The 16,556-nt window shown below is 44.1% G+C and overlaps 1 protein-coding gene and 1 pseudogene across 1 annotated transcript in view; one reads left to right on the top strand and one right to left on the bottom strand.

Annotated features, from left to right (window-relative positions):
• Positions 1-172: 172 nt before the first annotated feature.
• Positions 173-4,046, bottom strand: LOC110293424 (annotated as a pseudogene).
• Positions 3,915-16,556, top strand: part of Stx12 (syntaxin 12) — a 31,395-nt gene continuing 18,753 nt past the window's right edge. Inside the window, exon 1 of the mRNA XM_021161027.2 lies at positions 3,915-4,162. Within this exon, the coding sequence (XP_021016686.1) occupies positions 4,045-4,162 (118 nt within the window). The 5' untranslated portion in view covers positions 3,915-4,044. The remainder of the gene's footprint in view (positions 4,163-16,556) is intronic.

Raw genomic sequence — 16,556 nt, 5'->3', positions numbered from 1 at the left:
AAAAAAAAAAAAAAAAAAACCAAAAGTGCTATCCTACTGTATAATCACCCTATTTGTGGAGTCTACCCTTAAGAGAACGAAAAAAAAAACCCAAAAACCTGTTTTATTTGCCCTGGATTTTCCACATAATCCACTTTTATAGCCTAAGCTAATACGTAGCTGCAGTCTTAAGTTATGTGCTCTCCGTGCTGTTGACATAGAGTAACGCTTGTGCATTGTGACCGTCATTAGCTAGAAACAGAAAATAGCAGAAGGCAGCTTTAGAAAGTGAGAATCGGGCTGGAGAGATGGCTCAGCGGGTAAGAGCACTGACTGCTCTTCCAGAGATCCTGAGTTCAATTCCCAGCAACCACATGGTGGCTCACAACCATCTGTAATGGGATCTGATGCCATCTTCTGGTGTGTCTAAAGAGAGCTATGGTGTATTCATATACATAAAATAAATAGATAAGCTGGGCAGTGGTGGCGCACTCGGACCCACATCTATCTGTTCCCTAATGTCTGTTTGCAGGTCTGTGCAATGATGTCCAGCTTTTTAAAAATTTATTCATTTTATGTATATGAATGTTTTTGCCTACATGTATGCATGTGCACCATGTGTGTGCCTGCCTGATGCCTGAAGAGGCCAGAAGAGGGCATCAGATCTTAGAGTTGGTTTTGAACCAACACTATTTTTTTTTAAAAGATTTATTTACTTATTTAATGTATATGAGTACACTGTAGCTGTTTCAGGCACACCAGGAGAGAGCATTGGATCCCATGAAAGAGCCACCATGTGGTTGCTGGGAATTGAACTCCTCAGGACCTCTGGAAAAGCAGTCAGTGCTCTTAACCCCTGAGCCATTTCTCTTCAGCCTGGTTTTGGGGTTTTCAAGTCAGAGTTTCTTGGTGTGGCCCTGGCTGTTCTGGAACTTACTCTGAAGACCAGGCTGACCTCAAACTCTGAGATCTGCCTGCCTCTGTCTCCTGAGTGCTGGGATTAAAGGCTTGTACTACTATTCCTGGCTCTTTGTTTTGGTTTGAGACAGGGTCTCACTGTGTATTCCTGGCTGGCCCAGAACTTGCTATGTAGTCTTGAATCACAGAGCTCTGCCTGCCTCTGCCTTTCAAGTGCTGGGATTAAAGTTTGTGTGCCACCACTGTCCAGCCAAAATGCCATTACTTTTAATCCTGGCACTTGGGAGGCAGAGCAAAGAGGTAGGTGGATCTTTGAGTTCGAGGCCAGCTTAGTCTACAAAGTAAGTTCCAGGACAGCCAGGGTTACACAGAGAAACCCTGTTTGGAAAAACAAATAAATAAGTAAAGCAGACCAAAAATGTTTAAAGATAAAATGGGGATGCTTCCTTGCTGTGAAGTGTTTATGAATCAGTGACCTAAGATTCATACACAGTATGTGCCCCCCCAAATATGATTATTACCTTCTTGCTTAATTAGGAGTGGAGGGAGAAATAAAAGTACTTTGAAACCCTTAAAATCACTGATTGGCTACAGACCTGAATGTCAAGGCTGCTTAATTTTCCTATATTTGAGCCTGGGTTCTGAGAATAGAGCAGAATAGGAAGTAAGGGTTGGGGTGGCCTGGTACATTTTTATGCAAATCAAAATTTCTTGCACGATGTCATGGACTTTGGGGAGATACATGGCTAGGAAAACTTATCCAATGGGATCTCCAAATATTTCATTTCATTGTCCTGTCTAGCATGTCACAAACCTGGAGAGATCTGATATCTAAGTCACAATTAGTCTGGAATCAAAGCACTTGTAATGATGCTTGTTTGGGGAAGCCCTGAGCACTGAATGAAGGGACAGCCCTTCATGTTACTAACGTTGAAACTCTAAATTAAAGCCGGGCGTGGTGGTGCACGCCTTTAATCCCAGCACTTGGGAGGCAGAGGCAGGCGGATTTCTGAGTTCGAGGCCAGCCTGGTCTACAAAAGTGAGTTCCAGGACAGCCAGGGCTNAAAGTGAGTTCCAGGACAGCCAGGGCTATACAGAGAAACCCTGTCTCGAACACTCCTCCCCCCTCCCAAAAAAAAACCAACAAGACACTAAATTGAGGCAGTGTTGATGATCTTAAAACCCACTTCCCCAAAGAGCTTGGCTTCCAGTAGTGAGGAGAACAGATCAGGTTAGATGTAGGCCCTTCCAAGGAGTATGGTGCCTCAATTTCCCCTAGGGTCTCCCCAAAGACAGCATCTGGAAGAGGCTTTTCTATCAGCAGGGGAGGACAGCATCAAAAATTTTTTTAAATTTTTAAATTTTATTTATTTAATGTATATATGAGTACACTGTAGCTATCTTCAGACACACCAGAAGAGAGCATCAGATCTCATTATAGATGGTTGTGAGCCACCATGTGGTTGCTGGGAATTGAACTCTCAAAGAGCAGTCAGTGCTCTTAACCAGCACCAACAGCATCAATTTTACCATAGAGAACTTCCAACTCAGCAGCCTCTCTCTCCTGAGTTCTTCAAATGATTGGTAAGGCTTCAGTGAGAATGGTTTGTGGTGCTGGTTCATGGTGTAGCTCATACCATATGACCAGTGGCCAAACCCAAGATCTGCCCTAAAGCAGGTATTTGGGGGTTTGCAGTGGCAGTCTGCTTCCACCTGAGTGTCCCTGATCTCTCTGATGGGAGAATATACCTCTTCATCAATTACCTGGTACTTGAGTTTTTCATCCTTGAAAAGGCATAGTTTGGGGCTGGAGAAATGGCTCTGCAGTTAAGAACACTGGCTGCTCTTCCAGAGGATACAGGTTCAATTCCCAGCATTCACATGGCAGCTCACAGCTCTCTGTAACTCCAGGTCCAGGGGCTCTGTCACTCTCACAGGTACAGGCAAAAGACCAAGGAGCATAAAAATAAATAATTAAAAGAGAAAGCAAAGGAGCAGTTTATGCTGTCTATCTGGAGTTTCACCATAAACATGGCTTATGTCCACTCCATGGCCCAGCCCTCTAGTGAATATATGTCCTTGTTTCTGGTCTGTCTTGAGATACTGGTGGGTGAATTGCTGGCCGAAGAATGTGAATATCATATTTGAGCCCTGGGGGTCAAGGATGACTTTTTTTTCTTAGAATTTTCCCCATAATCTTTTGAATGAGAAACTCTCTTCTTCCCTTTCACAGGATGGGAGTCAGGCAGTCATCCGTTACAGGAGGGGCTCTGATGTAGTAGGAGAGGTTGGAGAAGGGTGCCCAGTTTTCGTAGGTGTGGCGCACATTGTAAGTTGGTGGGCTGTCAATCAAATGCCATCTGGCTGGCAACCTATCTCATGACTGAATTCCGCAGGAAGGGAATGGTTTTTATTTGTTTGGAGTGTGAGTGTGTTTTCCGAGACAGAGTTTCTCTATGTAACCTTGGCTGTCCTGGAACTCACCCTGTATACCAGCCTGACCTCAAAGGAAGGAAATGTTAATCGACAATGTTCCAGAATTCCTTGAAGTGGGTAAGCACGGGGCACACCGTATTGGCGGATGGTTTCAGTAGTAACTTTATTCTTGTTAGAAATTTAGATGTTGAACAGTTTTCACCATCGAATCCTGTCGGTACAACTGCACGTGTACTGGTCCAATCTCATGCATTCACCTCGGTTTTGACATGGGTTGGAAAAGCAAGAGCTTGCAGGGTGCCTGAACAACAGTGCCGCGCCGAGCAGCAGGATGCGGGATGCGGATGAGCGTGTTGGCGGCCGGAAGGTCGTGGAAAGCGGGGCGCGCCGTCTGTAGACAACAGGCTGAAGAAGTCAGGCCCTGTATTGGCTGCACAGCCGGAGGAGTCCGGTCTTGGGAGAACGCTCACCGCCAGCAGTTCGAAAACTCTCAAGAGACGACCCACCGCCAGTTCCTGCCGCACACGCGCACTGCAGGATGGGGCGGAGCGGGCGCATGCGCACCGCGATGGGCGGGGGGTCAGTGCGCACGCAATCGCGGTCCCTTCCCCGCCCTTTCTCTTCCCGGTTTTCCTCTCAGCTGCTGGGCCCGGTCAGTGGCAGCTTCCGGTAGGAGCGCCGCGAAGCGCGACCGGGTCTCTGCTCACTGTCATGTCCTACGGTCCCTTAGACATGTATCGGAACCCCGGGCCGTCGGGGCCTCAGCCCCGGGACTTCAACAGCATCATCCAGACATGCAGTGGCAACATCCAGCGGATCAGCCAAGCCAGTGAGCGAGGGGACCCAGCCGGGAGCGGGGGGCGGCCTGGGGGACAGACCGTGGTGAAGCTGCCAAGACGGGGAGCCCGGTCTGGGTCGCAGCTCAGGCCATACCTGAGGCCGTCGCGAGCCTCCACTCCGGGCGCGGCGAGCTGCCTTTCCCTGGGTCGGCCAGGCTCGGGCCCTTTCGGTCCACACCCCTGTCTTAGGCGTTTTGAGTTCACGGTGTTTGGGGTCAACAGAGCCGACAGCCCCGATGGTGGGAGGGAGTGTGTGTCATCTCCAGGACTGTGAGCAGCAGTCCTGACTTGGCGCAGTGGTCAGCCGAGTTTTTCCTGTCGTCGCCGGCTCCCTCTTCCCACCCACCTTGTTTTCTTCAGTTCCGATCAGGGGGTGCTTACTTGGTTGCGACTTTAGGTTCACATTCAGCTCAGCGGTTGGGTCCTCGGACATCAGCAACTTTCAATTAAGGGAAGTGGAGAATGCGTGCGTTGGGGTGACTTAATACACTGTGTTTCCTGTAATTAACCTGGACGTCAGTCAGTGACTGGTATTTAAGGGACGGGAGGACTGCTGCTTTATGGCACAGAATGCACCGGGAACATTTTAGTTCAGGTTGTCTTTGTAGCGAACGTTTTTCTCATTTCAAGCATGAAGATGTCCTCTTCTGCCTCCGTTGAGAGCTACTCTTGGCCACAACTGCACACCAAGTAAGAGATGGCAGGGTTGGGCCAATTCAGTTTGTAACTGCTTACCTTAAAACTCCCTTCTGTAGCTAGAGTCAAGTACAGGCTGTTTTTGAGTTTCAGAATCGTCCCAGAGCCCTGTAAACAGAACAACAGAAGCAATTTTACTTTTAAAATGGTGACAACCATCTGTATTGTTTATTATTCTGTTTTTTTTTTTTTTTTGTGAGCTTAGCTATACTCTATTAGTAAGTAGAGTCAGTTCTGAATTGCAGTTATGTCCTAAGCTTTAAAGCATAAGCTACCACCATAAGCTTTTCTTTTTCTTTTAATATTTTTATTTTTAATATATGTAAGTACACTGTAGCTGTCTTCAGATACTCCAGAAGAGGGAATCAGATCTCGTTATGGATGGTTGTGAGCCACCATGTGGTTGCTGGGATTTGAACTCTGGACCTTCGGAAGAGCAGTCGGGTGCTCTTACCCACTGAGCCATCTCACCAGCCCTTCTTTTCTTTTTGAGACAGTTTTTCTGTAGCTCTGACTATCCTGGAACTCACTCTGTGTACCAGGCTGGCTTCAAAATTAGAGATCCACCTGCCTCTGCCTCCCAAGTGCTGGGATTAACAATGTAGGCCACCACACCCAGCTTGTCACTTTGCTTTTATATCTAAATGTATACTGTAGGATTTGAGAGGTAGAAAGTTTCAGGCAGGAAGGGTTAGGCCTGGGTGTATGGAGGTAGGAAGAATACTCAGCTTGTTAACCCAGATATGAAAAACACAAAAATAATGGATGACTAGACAGTATGGCACTTTGTGTCCCAGTTTCCTTTTGTTAAGGAGCTGTAATACAGGATAAATCAGAAAATTCTTTTCAAGGGGCTGGCAAGATGGCTCAGGTAAAGTGCTTGCTGTGCAGGCCTGACAATCTGATTTGAGCCCCAGAACCCAGGTGAATGTGGAAGGAGCAAATTAACTCCACAGAGCTGTACTCTGACCTCCACACGCAGCCACACGAGTTCCCTGGCACACACATGTGTCTGTTTACATTAGTTATGTGTATGTTTCACATATCATACACACAAAAATAATAAAGAAAGAAAATTTTGTGCCAGGTGTTGGGGGCAGGGTCGTGCCTTTAATTCCGGTACTTGGGAGGCAGAGGCAGGTAGATCTCAGAGTTTGAGAGGCTACCCAGTTTACAGAGTTCCAGGACAACCAGGGCTACACAGAGAAACCTTGCCTTGAACCACCAGAAAGAAGAAAAGAAAAAGAGGAAAGAAAGAAAGAGAATTTGTGGTTTTTTTTTTTCCCCAAGACTGAAGTTTTCTCATTGAGACTAACAATTTAAATGTCTATATGTGGAATATTTCATATTTGAGTATTAAGTTGTATAGTAAGCATAGGAACTGATAAAGATTCTTTTAACTGCAAATCTGTGTTTACTTAAATCAAAATTAGAGTTGAAACTGGGCATAGTAGTACACGGTAGCATTTGAGAGGCTGAGGCAGGAGGATTATCATGACTTAGAAGCAAATCTAGACTGCCTAGTGTGTTCAAGGCGATCCAGGGCCACACTGTGAGTCTGTTTTCAAAAGGAAGAAGGGAGAAAGGGAAGGAGGAACAGAGAAGGAGTTTAAAACCAGATCCTGGGTGTGATGAGTCAGGTCTGTAACCCTAGCTCTCAGGAGGCCAAGGCAAGACAGTCTCCAGGTTCAAAGCCAGCCTGAGCTGTGAGTCTTAAAGCAAAACAACAAAAAAGGTGTCGGTGTTGTCTAGGAGCAGTTTCTTTGGTGATAGCTACTGATTTAGCCATTGATTAGGCATTGGTGTCAAGGGGGTCCTTAGAATCAATAATTAATAATGCTACTAGCTACTGTTTAAGTACATCGTGTGTCAGGCCTTATGAAAAGTACTTTACATGTAATATTTTAATCTGTAACAATCCTGTGGAGTAATTACAAACATTCCCAGTCTATGAGCTAGGAAACAGACTGAGAAAGGTTAAAGGGTTGCCTAGCTGAGTGTGTGGGTTCTTTTTCTTGTAATAAGATGAACATCTTCCCTGTTAGATTGTTAGCTTGCTTGAGGTAGGAAATACGGTTCATTCATCCTGATTTTTCTGCCATTTACCTTAGTCCCAAGCATATGATGAGTTCTTCCGTTCAACGTGCGACAAGCATTCTTTGAGCACTGATGTTCACTGGTGATGAGCAGAGAGCACACTGCTGCCTGGCACTGTGTGGATGTTTGCACGCATTTCCCAATAATATCAAGTCATAGCAGGCGGTACAGAGGAAAGGGGACAGGCTAAGTGCATGGAGGGAAGCGAGAGGGACGAACTATTATCGCCTGGTGAGGAAGGCCTCTCTGGAGAGATGATTTTTTTTTCCAAGACAGGGTTCTCTGTAGACCAGGCTGTCCTCGAACTCAAAGATCCACCTGCCTCTGCCTCCTGAATGCCGGGATTAAAGCCTGCACCACCACTGCCTGGGTAGGATGATGTTCAAATGAGCAGATTTCAGAATGGAGGGAGCATGGTGAGTAGTGGAGAAAGGCAGTGTGTGCTGAGGGCAAATGCAAGGACTTTCATGTGACAAAGAATAGCAAGGAGGAAGGTGTGGCTGGGTTAAAGGTAGGGAGCAAATGGGAAAAGACATCAGAGAGGTAGCCAGGGGTCAGGGCACATGGACGCTTACTAATTGTAGTCAGTTAATTTGAGTGAATGAGGTCTCTGTCATTTTATTTGTTTGGCTTGGTTTATTTATTTATTTTATTTATTTATTTATTTATTTATTTATTTTTTGAGATAAGGTGTCTCTTTAGCCCTGGCTGTCCTGGAACTTGCTCTGTAGACCAGGCTAGCTTCAGACTCTGCCTCTTAAGTGCTTTTTTGTTTTGTGAGACAGGATCTCGCTATGTAGTTCTGGCTGACTTGGACCTGACTATGAGACCAGGCTGGTCTGGAACTCACAGAGATTCACCTGCCTTGGCCTCCAGAGTGGTGGGACTAAAGGGGTGTGGCACTACACCAGGCTCTGCATTATTTACTGAAAAACTAAGAAACCTTTGAGTTTTTAAATGTTTGTAAACTAAGTTTGGGTTTTCCCTCAGCTTCCTGCTAGCTTTGTTATGTTTTGGTGAGTTTTGCTTTACGCCTCTTGCTGTTTCCTGGTCTATGGTCATAGTTATTTCATAGGGTTCTGAGAACTAACTGAGATAACTTATGTGAAGTGTTAAAACAGTGTGCCCTTCAAGATGGGTTCCTGTAATCCTCACCTTTGGAAAGTGCAGGCAGGAGATTGGAATTCAAGGCCAGCCTCAGCTACATAGCAAGTTTGAGACCAGCTTGGCTATGGGAGACCCTGTCTTAAAAAGACAGCGCCTACTACCTACTGAGTGAATACATAAAACATGTTATCTGTCATTTGGTTCTTTTTTCTTAAACATAACCAGTTTTTTTTCTCACAGTTTAATATCTATTTACATTCTATATCCCTTAATTAAGCCAAGCTTTTTGACCTTGTCCCTAGAGCAGTACTGGTTTGGTGGGATGAAGGACCATGCATTATACATTTCTCTTTAGACAGTGCCTGGCACAGCAGTGGCTGCTTTGGCATTCAGTATGTACTTAATTGATTTTATCATTGCTAAGTGCGTTCTTCTTGGTCTTGAGTTTGACAATAATAGCTGTCCTTAGTTGACTGCTTTTATGTGGCAGACGGCTTTCTAAACTTAGCCCAAATCGTCTCATTTTATTCTCACATCAACCAACCGAAGCTTCCCTTGTTACTGTCATTCCTTAGGTGAGGAAACAGGACAGAAGACGGTCATCATTTACTTTAGATCACTCAGCTGGGAAGTGCTGGAAGCAACAGTCAGGCATAGGCAGTCCTGCTGATCATGTGCTCCACACCCGTGATTCTGTCCCTTGAGAGGCAGAGTCAGGGGAATCACGTGGAGTTCAAGGGCAGCCTGGGCAAAACTGCAAGTTCTGGGATACTCGAGCCTGCATAGAGAGTTCCAGGCTATGCAGGGCTACATATGGAGAACCTGTCTTAAAAACAAGAACACAGTCTCAATTCAGAACCTGTGTTCTTAACAGCCACATGTGCTGTCACTCTTGTACAAAGTGGGGCGTTACACCTTTGGTTGTTAGTATACAGATTTACTATTCTGTTTAGTGACTGAATTTTTGGGGTGTGTGTGTGTAATAAAAGGTCTCATGTAACCTTTAACTCCTGACCTTCTTGTCTCTGCCTCTCAAGTGCTGAAGATATGTACTATATCACTCCTGACAAACCGTTTTTCAGAAGTTAAATCCCAGCCTTCAAGAGACTGAGGCAAGAGGATCAGGAGTTTGAGCCTAGCCCATCAGGAAATGGAAATAACTTGTTCAGTTTATAGAGACTCTATCTTTATAGTGGGGGTTGGGGATGTAGCTCAGTCTCAATAAATATGTATATCTGTGATGCCTATAGTAGGTAATTTTTACAATTTCTATGTAATATTATTTAAGTCTAATTTTGTGTATAGAATATTGAATTTACTTCATTTTCATAATCAGTGCAAAGACCTTGTTTGGTCTAGATAGTTTTTTTTTTTTTTTTAGGTCTGTGGATTTCCTTTATCTTATTTATTTATTTATTTATTTATTTATTGGTTTGGTTTGGTTTGGTTTGGTTTCTTTGAGAGAGGTTTTCACTGTGTGTTCTTGGTTGGCTGAGAACTATAGAGTTTTGGCTGCCTCTGCCCCTTGAGTGCTGGGATTAAACCACGTTCTATCACACATGGCCTTGTTTGATGTTTTAGTGCAAGTAATGCTTTTTATATTAAATATGTTTGTTTATGAGTGTTTGCCTGTGTGTATGTATGTGTTCTGCATGCATGCCTGGTACCCTCATAGGTCAGAAGATGGACTTACAGACGGTTGTTAGCAGACATGTGTACTTGGAATCAAATCCAGGTCCCTTGCAAGAACAGCGTGTTTTGAGTGTATTGAATTAGAGCATTAGATTGTCTCAAAGAGAATTATTGTACAGTCTGTGTGACAGAAAATTACTTTCAATGTGATTAAATAGGTTTGGACCGTAGTTTGTGGGAAGATTTAGATTTTGCTGATATCTGTTAAAAGTGGATAAGAAGTTGACGTTAGAATTATTCTTGGTGTTGATGTTAGTGACAATGTACGATAATTGATTTACTTCATAGTCTTTGAAAAAAGAGCCTTAGCCAGGACACACCTTTAAAAGGGAGGTCAGTGATAGGAGAGGTTAAGGGCTAGTGGGTTTGCTTTGGGTTTTGTTTTGTTTTTCCCAATCTCTGTAGATATCTGAGATTGCCATGAACAGATCCGGCTTGCCTTTATGTACTAAGTGCTGGGATGATAGGCTTGTGCCACCATGCTAGTCCTAGGCACAGGTATAAAATTGACAAAATTGCTTACACAGAACAGAAGGGGTTGTCTTTACATTTGGTTCATACCAAATGTAAAGTTTCTAATATTAGGAGATACTCAACTGTCTTAATGTAAAATATTTTTTAACTTATTTTATGTGTGTGGACGTTTACCTGTATGTATATGTACCATACCTGAAGAGACCAAAGAAGGTAGGGTGTGGGTCCCTGGAACTGGAGTTAAAGACAGTTGTGAGCTGTCATGGAGGTGCTGGGAATTGAACTTGAGTCCTCTGAAGACCAGCAAATGCTATACTCTACTGAGCCATCTCTTCGGTCCATACCCAGAGTATTTTACCAAGGGTAGGGATGTAGTTCAGTGGTAGAGCACATGCTTAGCATGTGTGAGATCCTTGGTTCACTCCCCAGATGATCTGCACATGCACAGTCATATTACAGAACATTGTAAGTGTTGATCTATTTTATGTGCTGGGGATTGAGCCCAGGACTTTACATATATTGTAGGCAAGCATCCACCACTCGGACAGATCTCTAACAGTAACATGTCAATCAAAAGGGGCTGAGGAGGTAGCTCATTTGAGGATCTGCGTTTGATCTTCAGAACCCAGATGTACTTAAAGTACCAGGAGACTGAGACAATTGAATCCTTGGAGATCAAAGGCAAGCCATAATGTATGGCACTTGAAGGATGACACCCAGGGTTGTTAACTGGCCCACACACTCCCACACATTCTCCTCACCCCAAAATAAAACTTTCATTTGCTAGAATTCTTGGAAAGGGAGTGTTCTGGTTTATAGACTTGGCTCAGGGGTTCAGAGGACCTGGGTTCAATTCCCAGAACCCAGATGGTGGCCCACAAGGACCCATGACTCCAGCACCAAGGGATTGATAAGTTCTTCTCATCTCCTCAGGCACCAAGCACACAAGTGGTGCACAGACATATATGCAGGCAAAATATTCATACACATAAAATTAGAAAAAATATAAATAAAAGGACTATTCACCTTAATCAAGTGGACAGAAGGTCCTTTTAGATTTAACTCATTTTAATAAAAATATTTTCCAAATTGTCATTTTGATATTTTAAACACACTCAAATGAAAGTACATGTCTGGGTAAGTGTTCCTCTCCTGTGCTTTATGTTTTGGGAAGGCTTCCTTTCTTGGGTGGAAGCTGTGTGGGCCAGTGGTCCCTAGTCATTAGTCACAGCTCCTCATGCAGAGCTTACAGAGTGCAGTCTGCAAGAAGCTCTGCCTTAGTGTCAGGTAAATGAAAGACCCTGTCATCCTTTTGGTTTGGATTTTAAGGCATCTGAAAAGTCTGGATGGAAACTTGTAGGAAGATATCTTAGCGTTCAGTGTTATAGAGAAGAGGGGCTGGGGAGATGGTTCAGTGGTTAAGAGCAGTGGTTCTTCCACAGGTCCTGAGTTCAGTTCCCGGCACCCACATGGTGGCTCACAACCATCTATAACTGTGGTCCCATGGGATCCAATTTGCAGATATACATGCAGGCATAGAGATTAAATTCCTTGGAAAAGACGGATGAGCATAGTCATCATGGCTCTAGGAATTCCAGACTTGATTTTAAATAAAGCAGACAAGTCAAAATCTCTTCTTGCTCATCAGCGCCACCTAGGGTCACTTGGGCACCGCCAAAACTGGGTCCTGTCCCACTGACCGATGCTAAGACCCTGAGCTCAGTGAACGTTAACCATACAAGGAGCATGTGGACAAGTGATCGGAAGGAAGGAAGGAAGGAAGAAAGGAAGAAAGGAAGAGCGAGCCAATGAAGGCTCTTCATTCATTCTGGTGCTTCGTAAGCAAATAACTCCAAAGTTCCCAACTTGACTTCCCCAAACTCCTTAACTAGGAAGTCCACATGATTTCAACAAAGGAAACCAAACAGATGAGGGAAAAGTTCTCTCTCGTTTGCAAATACCCAGGAAAGAGCTGATGATTGAGCTTCCTAGAGTATTTAATGCTTTGATGGTAATGGACAGCTAGCTATATACCTTGGTACACTTTTAGATATTCTCTGTTTACCTTCTGCTCCTTCCCCAAAACAGTTGGAACTCACTCTGTAGACCAGACTGGCCAATAACTCAGAGGTCCACCTGCTGGTGCCTCTTGAGTGCTGGGATCAAGGTGTATGCCACCACTGCCTGGCATCAGCTTACTCTCAGAACAGTTTCATTCTGTAGTCTAGGTTGGCCTTGAGGTTCAGATCTCCCCTGTCCTCCTGAGTGCTGGCTGGCAGTCAAGTGTCCACTGCCGTGCATGGCTGCCTGTCTTTTTATTCGTTTAGGTTTATTTATTTATTTGGTCTTTTGAGACAGTCTTGCTTGTGTAGCTCTGGCTGCCCTGGAACTTACTATGTAGACTGTTCTGCCCTTGAACACACACAGATCAGCCTGCCTTTGTCTCCCAAGTGTTGGGATTAAGGAAGGCATGTGCCACTCTGCCCAGTTTACACATTGCATTTATAAGATTAAGAAAGCCACACGTGCCGGGCGTGGTGGCGCACGCCTTTAATCCCAGCACTTGGGAGGCAGAGGCAGGCGGATTTCTGAGTTTGAGGCCAGCCTGGCTACAAAGTGAGTTCCANGGCTACAAAGTGAGTTCCAGTACAGCCAGGGCTACACAGAGAAACCCTGTCAAAAAAAAAAAAAAAAAAAAAAAAAAAAAAAAAGAGAGAGAAAGAAAGAAAGTCACAGGTAGAGTATCTCTGAGGCACTCATTTGGGTTACAGAAAAACTACATTATTACCCACTATGCATACTTCCGGGACTAGAGTGTTTCATTGTGACTGACTTTGGGAGTCAACAGTGTAGGAGGACTTGGAAATCATTTAATCCTCAGTAGAAGCAGTGTCTAATGAGGGGGTAGGGCATGTAACTCAGTTGACACAGTACTTGTGTGACACACACAAATCTTTAGGTTTATTTCTAGCACTACAAAAGCTGAGCATAATAACCCATGCCCGAGATCACCCAAGAACTCCAGAAGTGGAGGCAGGAAGATCAGAAATTCAAAGCCATCCTCAGTTATGTAGGGAGGCCAACCTTGGCTAAGGGGAACCCTGCCTCAACAAACTACAAGATTTGATGAGAAAAATTGAAAATTCCACACATGTAGTAAGTCTTCAATAAACATTTAGTTAAATCAGGATATAATCTGCAAGTAGTGAAAAAGGCCCAGCAAAATAAAATAGCACACCCAGTTCTGTACATCTGTTAATGGATAAGTATGGCTAAGATGTCAAGGCTCGTATTCCTAGTTTACCTTGATTCACATCTTTTGCCTTACCATGAATACCATGAAGTTGAAGGGAAGAGGCTGACTTAGTCAATATCCTTGTATGCACTGAGTACCTAGCACTGTGCTGGACTCCAGTGAATACAGAGGCAAATTCCCAGAAATGGGAGGACACCGGGGAAGGGAGCAGGTTAGAGCCAGGATATCAGTCTATCTGGAGTTAGGTTAAGGTACTGTCAGATAAACAGGTTGGGGCAAAGTGGAACCCTGGGGAATCAGACCAGCCCTGTGTGACTGCATTCTATTTCCTTTAAGACTCAGCCCTTGGAGAGCAACATTATGTGACTCAAAGCATATAGTCTTCAGAACCAGCCCTGTGTTTGAATTCTAGTTATGGCATGCTGTTCATAACTCAACAGTAGCTTGCCATTTAATTAAAATCTCATTATAATTGCACAAGGTCCTCTATAACCTGGCTTCCCACTACCTCTTTGGCCAGTACTTATCTCTTGCTCACTCAGCTTTAGCAGCACCACACCATTGGCTCTCCTTTTGAGGACTTTGCCCTAGTTAATTACTCTCTTTGCTCGGACTACCCCCTCTCCATAAGTGTCTTGCCCTGCCTGGCATTTTCTTTAGGTCTGTCCATTGTTTCCTTATATGGCCACTCATGTGAGTGAGTACCCTCAGCCTACTCCTTCACCTCCACTTCCGTTTATTTCCTTTGGTAGGATTGTTATCACCTTGTGTTTTTGTTATCCACCCTCCAGATCGTAAGCTTCCGGAAGCAAGTGCCACCTGGTGTATAGGACAATGTGGAATAAGCACTGTTCTCTGAACAAGTCAGGCCTGTCACTCTTGGGCTGCTTCTGCTCACAGGAAGCAGGCGCATGCTAAAGCCTTACAGCGCTGGTTAAGGTCAAATAGAAGCCTGCCAGTAACCACAGTGTCTGCATAGTAAGTGCTCAGGGCTCCTGTCTGCGCCATGAGTTTCTGGGTTCAAACTCAGGAGTCAGACTTTACAGCAGATATCTTTATCTGCTAAGCTGTCCAACTGGAACCAGAAGGATAGATTTTTAAACTCCAAACTTGTAGTAAGTGGACATCCTTGTTGCTTAGCTCTGGAAGCACTGCATATGTGTTACCTGTATGATGTTGACAGTTAGACAACAGCACTGGCTTTGTCACTTGCTTAACTAAGCCTGTTCTTCCGTAGTGTGGTAGCAGGAACGATGCTTTGATGTTATCCAGAGGGAACAGGAAAGGTGCTTGCCCACAGAGGAGCTACCTTTGTCTATGTAGTGTTATCTGTTGAAATTCTGCTGCAACTTAAAAATATATTTCCTTTGTTGTCACCCTCCCCCACAAGATAAGTGAGAGTGGAGAAGGAAGGAAAGGCTGTGCGCCATCAGCTGTAAACACCAGCCTGGCAGTGATGGTGCACGCCTTTAATCCCAGCACTCGGGAGGCAGGAGCAGGTGGATCTGTGAGTTTAAGATCAGCCTGGTCTACAGAGTTAGTTCTAGAACAGCCAGGACTACACAGAGAAACCCTTCCTTGAAAACAAAACAAAACAAACAACTAACAAAACTAGTAGTAAACACCACTTCATGCAGACAAACTAAGAATATTCTATTAATGAGTTCTGTTCTTTAGGTATCGTGAGTTTGCTTGTGTGAAGTCTTGGGTTCAATTCATAAGGAGACAGACGGATGAGACACAGGCATACATACGCATACATACACATAATATACAACTATCTGCCAGTTTAGTGTATCTTTCCCCTCCTTCTCTGACAACTTGGGGAAAAAAAATAGAAAGCAAGGCAAGAAGAAATCAAGGGCTCTGTCTCTGTGTTGCAGAAACTGGTGCCCGAACAGGGATAGGAAGGTTCCAGGCAGAGCAGTACTAACATGCTCCCTATTGATCGCCCTAGACCTCTTCAGGCAAGGAGATTAGATGTCAAGGATCCGAACATGAACATTCATTCCCAGGCTACCAGATATCTAGGGAAAAGGAAGGGCTGAGTAAAACTGTGTGTTTGGCTGTGATGCCATGTTTGAAAAGAAACACAGCCGGGCGTGGTGGTGCACGCCTTTAATCCCAGCACTCGGGAGGCAGAGGCAGGCAGATTTCTGAGTTCGAGGCCAGCCTGGTCTACAGAGTGAGTTCCAGGACAGCCAGTGCTATACAGAGAAACCCTGTCTCGAAAAACCAAAAAAAAAAAAAAAAAAAAAANAAACACTTTCGATTGGAGTCTTTATGCCTGGGGATGAGTTTTTACTGTGTTACTTTTTATGTGTGCATAGATAAGATACATGTATCTATTTTCTAACTTTTATTCCTATGAAAGTTAGAGAGTGTGTATACAATTTAATGGAGTACTTGATACTAGAAGTGTTTAGCCAGTGTCCATCTGTTACTGACAATGAACCTGCATTGTTTTTCTAAAAAGCATTTGCTGTAGAATGGCTTTTTTGTATTGGTGGATAAGTCTTGTTGTTTTTGAGACAGAATTTCCTGTATTCCAGACTAGCTTTAAATTTGCTATATATCCAAAGATACCTTTTGAACTTAAAGGCATACATCTGTTTTTTTCATGCAGTGCTGGAGATTCAACCCAGGGCTTCATGCATGCTAGGCAAGCTCCCTACCAAGTAAACTACATTTGTAGCGCCCATGGGTTAAAATTGCTGAAAGCTCATATAGTGACTCAAAACTTGTAATGTCAAGAAAAATGGGATTAAAAAAGAGAATCAGGAATTCTCCCACTAGACCATTTATTCTCTCCCTTATGATTCCTTTGGGTCACCGAGAATAATTCTTTTCTTATTTATGGCTGATAATCCAACTAGACTAAACTATCTGGAGTCTAACTCATAGAATGTGAGGCAGGAAGATAGGAGATTGAAGCTAGCCTAGTCTACAGATGGAGACTGTCTCACAAAAACAAGTCAGAAGATATTGTCGAAGATTGTTGTAGCTTTGAGACTACAAAGGTGATGACTGCTTCCTTGCCCTTTTTTTTTTTTTAAGATTTA

This window comes from Mus caroli, chromosome 4 (assembly GCF_900094665.2).
Source record: "Mus caroli chromosome 4, CAROLI_EIJ_v1.1, whole genome shotgun sequence".
In the NCBI taxonomy this organism is placed as follows: Eukaryota; Metazoa; Chordata; class Mammalia; order Rodentia; family Muridae; genus Mus; species Mus caroli.
This window is presented reverse-complemented; position numbering and strand designations above follow the sequence as displayed.